The 7,501-nt window shown below is 49.5% G+C and overlaps 1 protein-coding gene across 1 annotated transcript in view; it reads left to right on the forward strand.

Annotated features, from left to right (window-relative positions):
* SLC27A5 (solute carrier family 27 member 5) overlaps positions 1-6,701 on the forward strand; it is a 10,051-nt gene extending 3,350 nt beyond the window's left edge. Inside the window, 8 exon segments of the mRNA XM_004386939.1 lie at positions 2,795-2,919; positions 4,224-4,418; positions 4,507-4,597; positions 5,420-5,487; positions 5,489-5,619; positions 5,985-6,082; positions 6,324-6,454; positions 6,525-6,701. Of these exon segments, the coding sequence (XP_004386996.1) occupies positions 2,795-2,919; positions 4,224-4,418; positions 4,507-4,597; positions 5,420-5,487; positions 5,489-5,619; positions 5,985-6,082; positions 6,324-6,454; positions 6,525-6,701 (1,016 nt within the window).
* Positions 6,702-7,501: the final 800 nt, after the last annotated feature.

Below are 7,501 nucleotides of genomic sequence, written 5' to 3' on the forward strand. Positions count from 1 at the left end.
TGGATATATAATTCTTGGCTGGCAATTTTTTTCCTTCAAGGCTTTATATATGTCATCCCATTGCTTCTTGCCTGCTTGGTTTCTTCTGGGTAGTCTGAGCTTATTCTTATGGACTCTGCTTTGTAGATGATTTTTTGTTTATCCGTAACTGCTCTTAAAATTATCTCTTTATCTTTGGTTTTGGCAAGTTTGATTATAATATGTCTTGGTGACTTTCTTTTGGGATCTACCTTATGTGGGATTGGATGAGCATCCTGGATAGATATCTGCTCATCTTTCATGATATCAGGGAAGTTTTCTGTCAACGAATCTTCAACAATTTTCTCTGTATTTTCTGTTACCCCACCCCCACCCAACGCGTTCTGGTACTCCAGTCACTTGTAGGTTATTCCTCTTGATGGAGTCCCACATAATTCTTGGGGTTTCTTCATTTTTTTAAATCATTTTATCTGATTTTTCCTCAAATAGATTGGCGTCAAGTGCTTTATCTTCAGTCTTACTAATTCTGACTTCCATTGCCTCAATTCTGCTCCTATGACTTTCTATTGAGCTGTCTAATTCTGAAATTTTATTGTTAATCTTCTGGATTTCTGATTGCTGTCTCTCTATGGATTCTTGCAGCCTATTAAATTTGTCATTATGCTCTTGAATAACCTTTCTAAGTTCCACTACTGCTTTGTATGTGTGTTCTTGGGCTTTCTCTGTGTTTTGCCATATTTCCTTCCTGTTTATTATTTTTTTATTTTTTCCCATACAAAAATTTATACATACATTGTTACATGACTCTAATTGCTCTCCCCATGCTGTGACAGCACACTCCTCCCTTTCACCCGATTCCCCATGTCCATTCAACCAGCTCCTAACCCTCTCCGCCCTCCCATCTCACCTCCAGACAGAAGCTGCCCATCTAGTATCTTGTATCTACTTGAGCTAAGAAGCACGCTCCTCACGAGTATCACTTTATGTCCCACAGTCCAGTCCAATACCTGTCTGAAGAGTTGACCTTGGAAATTGTTTTAGTTCTGGGCTGATAGAGAATCCAGGGGCCATACTTTCCGGAGATCCTCCAGTTTCAGTCAGACCATTAAGTCTGGTCTTCTTACTAGAATTTGAGTTGTGCCACCACGTTTCTCCTGTTCCATCAGGGACCCTCTGTTGTGTTCCCTGTCAGGGTGGTCATTGGTGGTAGCTGGGCCATCTAGTTCTTCTGGTCTCAGGCTGATGAATTCTCTGGTTTATGTGGCCCTTTCTGTCTCTTGGACTAATACTTTCCTTGTGTCTTTGGTGTTCTTCATTCTCCTTTACTCCAGGTGGTTAGGACCAATTGATGCATGTTAGATGGCTGCTTGCAAGCTTTTAAGACCCCAGATGCCACTCACCAAAGTAGTCTTTCTTGTATCAGGTGTTTCATTAGGGATTGCAAACAGAGCTGTCCCCCACCACCCCGACTAAGGACTTGGCGTTTGTGATGGATTGAATTGTGTCCCCCAAAAATGTCTGTCAGCTTGACTGGGTCATGATTCCCAGTATTGTATGGTTGTGTAATCTGATGTGATTTCCTTATATGTTGTAAACTCTATCACTGTGATGAGGTTATATACGATTTCCTTATGTGTTGTAAACTCTATCAGTATGATGAGGTTATACTGATGAGATCTACATGATTGGATAGTGTCTTAATCCAGTCTCTTTAGAGGTATAAAAGAGAGAAGCAAGCAGAGACACATGGGAACCTCATAGCACCAAGAAAGCAGTGCCAGGAGCGGAGCACGTCCTTTGGACCTGAGGTTCCTGTGCTGAGATGTTCCCAGGCCAAGGGAAAACCGATGCATCACAAGGACCTTTCTCCAGAGCCAACAGAGAGAGAAGGCCTTCTCCTGGAGCTGATGCCCTGAATTTGGACTTGTAGCCTACTGGACTGCGAGAGAATAAACTTCTCTTTATGAAGCCATTCACTTGTGGTGTTTCTGTTATAGAAGCACTAGATGACTAAGACAGAATTGGAAACACTTTCATCCATTTTCACAGAGAGGGCATTATATTTTACTTCCTCACCAAAAATATGGCCTCGAAGAAGACTTGTTACCTCCACAAGCACAGGAGCAGTTGCCCCTTTGGGTGTGTGGATGATGATATTTAGCTTGTAGCGTTTTAGTGTAGATTAGAGTTGAGGTAAGGAGAATGCCTTCCACCAAGACAGCTGCATAGGAGGGGATCAGGAAAGAAGGAATCATTTTCCTTGAGTGAATGTGGTGACCCCTGAAATATATTCACCCGAGTGTTCATCCATTGATCCATCTACCTTCTCATGTATCCATCCATCTCTCCAGCCAGCCAGCCAGCCACCCGGCCAGCCAGCCAGCCACCCGGCCAGCCAGCCACTCACCTACCTTCTCATCCACACACCCAAGTTAACCACCCTTAGGTAAGACCTCAGATATTTCCCATCCATGCTAAAAGTCATCCATTAGCCAGTTGGGCTTTTGTAAAACATTTGTCATCTTCAATAGTGATTAATATTTGCAGTCTTCATTTAGTGGGTGCTCTTTTTGTACCAGGTACCCTTTTCACACATCCTGCAGATGAGATTTGAACCCAGCCCTGCGTACGTCCAGTAGCTGTGCTTTTAGCCACCCATTGAGCTCTTCCCATGGGTGCAGTCCTGGCTAGGCCAGGAACTCAGGATGAGCCCAACATTGTCCCTGTGCTCCAGGGGGCCACACTCAGAGGATCAAAGAATTTTCTCACAGTGGCTTAGAAACATGACCTGAACGCCCCTTAACCTTCCCCTCAGGAGCCACCTACATCCTGGCTCCTAAGTTCTCTGCCTCCTGCTTTTGGTATGACTGTCAGGAGCATGGTGTGACTGTGATCCTGTATGTGGGCGAGATCTTGAGGTACCTGTGTAATGCTCTCCAAGTGAGGGCTCCTGAGAGAGGTGAGGCTATAAGATTAGGGTTCCATGGTGAACACCCCAGGTATGGACATCCAAATGACATCCCAAACAAAGGTCTTAAAGACCAAGGTACAGGGTTTAAGCAAGTTCCCTCAGGTAAAACACCCCAGGTAAGAGCTCCAGATAATAAGTCCCACACAAAGTACCTGATTGTGGCTCATTCATTGACCAGTTGTGCTACCTTGGGCAGGTGATTTCCTCTCTCAGCCTCAGTGTCCTCATTTGGAATATGGGGATAATAATAGCCCCTACCTCTAGGAGTACTGTGAGAATTAAATGAGTTAAATATATGTAGAAGTCCCTAGGTGGTGCAAATGGTTAATATGCTTGGCTGCTAACTGAAAGGTTGGAAGTTTAAGTCCACCCAGAGGCACCTGGAAGAAAGACCTCGTGATCTACCTCTGAAAAACCAGCCATTGAAAACCCTATGGGACACAGATTTCCTCTGATACACCTGAGGTCGCCATGAGTCAATCAGGTTTTAAATATATGTAAGGTGCCTAGAACAGGGTGTGACTCAGGGTAAACTTACTAGATATGAGCCAGCTTCATCCTTACAGAGCAGTTGATGTCTGGTCCCCAGGTAACTCTCCAGTAAGGCCCTCAGGTAATCTCCCCAGGTAAAAGTTCAAGCCAACCACTCCCAGGTAAGATCGCAGATATTTCCCCAGGTAGTCCCCCCTCCATGAGGCCTCCAGATATCCCCCCTGGTAATCCCCAGGTAAAGACCCCCAGGTAACCTCCCTGGGAAAGAACCCAGGTAATTGTCTCTAGGTAAGGTCCTCAGCTAATCCCTCTAGATAATTACTCACAGGTAAAACCCCAGGTATTTCCCCCTCAGGTAAAGGGCTCCAGGGAACTGCCCAGATGGGGCTTCCAGATATCTTTCTGGTAACCTCCATGTAAGGCCCACAGATAATCCTCCCAGGTAGAAGTTCCATGCAAGTCTCCAGATAGTTCCCCCAGATAAAGGACCCCATGTAACTCCTCCAAGTAAGGTCGCAGGTAACTCCCCCCAAGCAAGCCTCTCAGGAACGCCCCTGCAGGTAACCCTCCAGGTAAAGGCTCCAGGTAACTTCCTTCACATAAGAAGCCCAAGTAGCTCCCTAAGTATAGGCCCTCAGTCACCTCCCTAGGTTGCAACCCAGGCAAGAACCTGAGAGTAGTGCCCCTAGGTAAAGACCCCTAGGTAATCCCCTTAAGGTAAGCATTCCAAGGCATGCCCCAAGGGTGCCTCTTCCTCACACACCTTGGGATGTCTCTGCAGTAACCCGAGGACTGGAAACACATGGTCCACCTGGCTATGGGCATCGGACACCAGGCAGAAGTGTGGGAAACATTCCAGCAGCGTTTCAGCCCCATTCGGATCTGGGAATGCTATGGTTCCACGGAGGGCAACAGTGGCTTCGTCAATTATTCGGGGTGCTGCAGGGCCCTGGGCAAGATGAGTTCCCTCCTTCGAGTGAGTAGGTCAGGTGCCTAATGAGACAGTGTCCCTGATTGGTGCCGAGCCCAGAGGGACTCTGCTGATGGCTCCTCCGCTACCCCAGTTGCTGTCCCCTTTTGAGCTCCTTTGGTTTGACATAGAGGCTGTGGAGCCCATGAGGGATGATCGTGGCTTCTGCATCCCCGTAGAGCCATGTAGGGAAACTTCTCTGGGTGTGGGAGGAATGGGGACCCTCAGGCTCCTTGACTGCAACAAGACACCCAGAGTCCCAACACTCACCAGATACCCCAGTAGGGGTATCTACAGCTGTCACTTGGACCCGGAGTCCCTGGCCTGTCTGGCCACCATTCTGGATCCCTCTCTCTTTGCTCTCCCTCAGATCTCACTGCCTCAATTTCTCACTCTGGTCTTCTGGGTCTCTGGGCATCTGTCTCTAAGTTGTTCTCTTGAGCTTTCTGTTGGGATTATGTCTTCCCAGTCATCAGTTGCCTCTTGTCCTGCTCTTACTCCTTGTGTCTTCTCTCATGGGGTCTTGCAAGGCTCTGTGTCCCTCGTCCATCCCTTGTTACTCTTTTCCTGTTTCTCCTGGGCTCCCCTGCTGCTGCCTCCTCTCTCCTTCTGTCTTTTGTTTTCTGTGTCTCCCTGTCCTTGTCTCTGTGTCTCTATGTCTCTACCAGTCTCCAGGTCTTCCCATCTCTGTGTCTCTACCTAGGTCTGTCTGTCTCTATATGGCTTTCTGTATCTCTCTTCATCCCTGTCTCTTTGAGTCTCTTCATCTCCCTATCTCTAGGTATCTGTCTCTGTGTCTCTCCTCTTTCTGGGTCTCTGTGTCTCTCCCATCTCTGGATCTCTCTGACTCTGGGTTTCTCCTTGTCTCTGTCTCTGGGTCTTTATCTCTCTGTCTCTGTCTCCTGCAAGGTCCTAGGTGATGAAGGGTCCACCGTCGTTCGGATTCTTGTTCATAGTTATTACCTCACTCTGTTTTTGTTTTTTTTTTTTGTTACTCCGACCCGCAGGGGAGGCAGGGCTGCTGGTGACCCAGGTGATGAAACTCGCTACCTTTATGGGCTACCGCGGCCCCCTGAGAGCTGTCGGAACGGAAGTTGGTACGGCATGTGAGGAGCCCGGGCGACGTTTACTGTAACACTGTAAACATGCTGGCTACGGACCGCGAGAGTTTCCACTACTTCCGAGACCGCCTCGGAGACAGTTTCCGGTCCGAGACGGGGTTTTGTGGGCCGGACTAGGAGGCGGGGCTTCTCGAGTGGGGGCGGAACCACCGGGGCTTCCAGATCCTGGAAAGAGCAAGTCTGAAAAGGCGTGATTTCCTGATCCTGGAGGGGACAGGTCTCGGGAGGTGGGACTTCTGGTAGTTAAGGGACCTGGGGACCCAAGATTTCTCCATTCTGTAGGAGATGGTGCTTGTGGTTGAGGGGTGAGGTCACGGGGCTCCTAGATCCTGGAGGAGGCGAGGCTGAGGAAGCCGGGGTTCCAGATCCCTTAGGAAGTGAGACTTGGCAGGCATGAGAGTCCTCCCTTTTCCCAGGGACATGGTCGGAAACGCTGGCTTCGCCCCTGTAGATGGAAGGGGGAAAATGTGTCCACGCGGGAAGTGGAGGGCGTGTTGTTACTCGTTGACATCCTGCAGGATGTGAACGTCCACGGCATGTCTGTGCCAGGTGCAGAGGGCTCCCTTCGTTTTAATCCTCCAACAACCTTGTGGATGGAGGGTTGTTATTCTCATTTTATAGGTGAGAACTGCGGGGCATGGAGAAGTGTAGAGACTTACTTGCCCCGTGGGACAGTGATCGATCAGTGGAGCTGGGCCAGGCAGGAGGGTCAGCCACTGGCCCCAGGAGTGCTTGCAGGTGAGGCAGGGACAAGAATGACGGGGACAGCAATGACTGGTGTATTTCCTAGGGTGTGAGGGCAAGGTGGGCATGGCTGCCGTGCAATTGGCCCCCAGCTGAACGTTCGACGGGCAGCAGCTGTACAAGTATGTCCGCGCTTGGCTCCCTGCCTATGCTGCCCCCCATTTCATCCATATCTAGGTGAGCCCAGGACAGTCAGAGCAGGTGGGTGGAGGTCACAATCGAGGGTTTATGGTCACTATCCCTGCAGGACGCCCTAGAGGTCACAGACACTTTCAAGCTGGTGAAGTCTGCACTGGTGCGTGAGGGCTTCAATGTGGGTATCGTCGCTGACCCCCTTTTCTTACTGGACCACCAGGCCCAAGCTTTCTGGCCCCTGATGCCAGATACATACAAAGCTTTGTGCAATGGAACCTGGAGATTCTGACCACATGGTGGGCCCACAGGACACCCAAAGGGACAGGGCACCATGCCGACCACCAACCCAGCCTACAGTGTCCCCTCCATGCTGTTCCTGCATGGGGTTGGCATGAATTCTAGACTGGCTACATCCCCAGCCACACTGTGTGGGACATGAGGACACTGGACCAGGGGACAGAGGGAGAATAAACTCAGATGTGTACACAGACGTCTGCATGTCTCTATGGGTGAAAGGTAGAAGTGAACATGCAGGTCACCCCTTGTCTCTCCACCAGGGACGTCAGCCTGCCTGGAGCCTGTCTGGGAAAGGCCAGGGCTGTGGGGAGGATCTGGCCAGCCTCACATCCACTCCAGGGTGCACAGATAAGTGCTCTCTTTGGTGTCACTGAGAGGGCCCAGGATAGGCCTGATGTGGACCAGTGGAATGTGGATGGTAGCTCTGTGACCTGTGGTCTTAAGTAGGTGGTCAAAAGTGCTATGATGGGCCATCCGATGAGTCCTAGCAGGTAAACTGGAGGTAACAGGAGAATCTTTGGCAGAGGGAACAGCATGTATAAAGGCCTTGGGGCAAGGCATGTAGCAGGGAGCAGCACCCTGGGAGAAGTGTGGTACTCTCCAGTTGAGGGACTGGAAGTGCTTCATAGGAACTGTAAGAACTACAGGCAGGTACCACCACGTGTCTGTCAGTTTTTTGTACAGTGGTGGTTTGAGTGTTGCTGTGATACTGGAAGCTTTACCACCAGTATTTTAAATACCAGCAGGGTCACTCTTGGTGGACAGGTTTCAGTGGAGCTTTCAGACTAAGAC

The sequence above is a fragment of the Trichechus manatus genome, unplaced genomic scaffold, assembly GCF_000243295.1.
Source record: "Trichechus manatus latirostris isolate Lorelei unplaced genomic scaffold, TriManLat1.0 scaffold00176, whole genome shotgun sequence".
Lineage (NCBI taxonomy): Eukaryota > Metazoa > Chordata > Mammalia > Sirenia > Trichechidae > Trichechus > Trichechus manatus.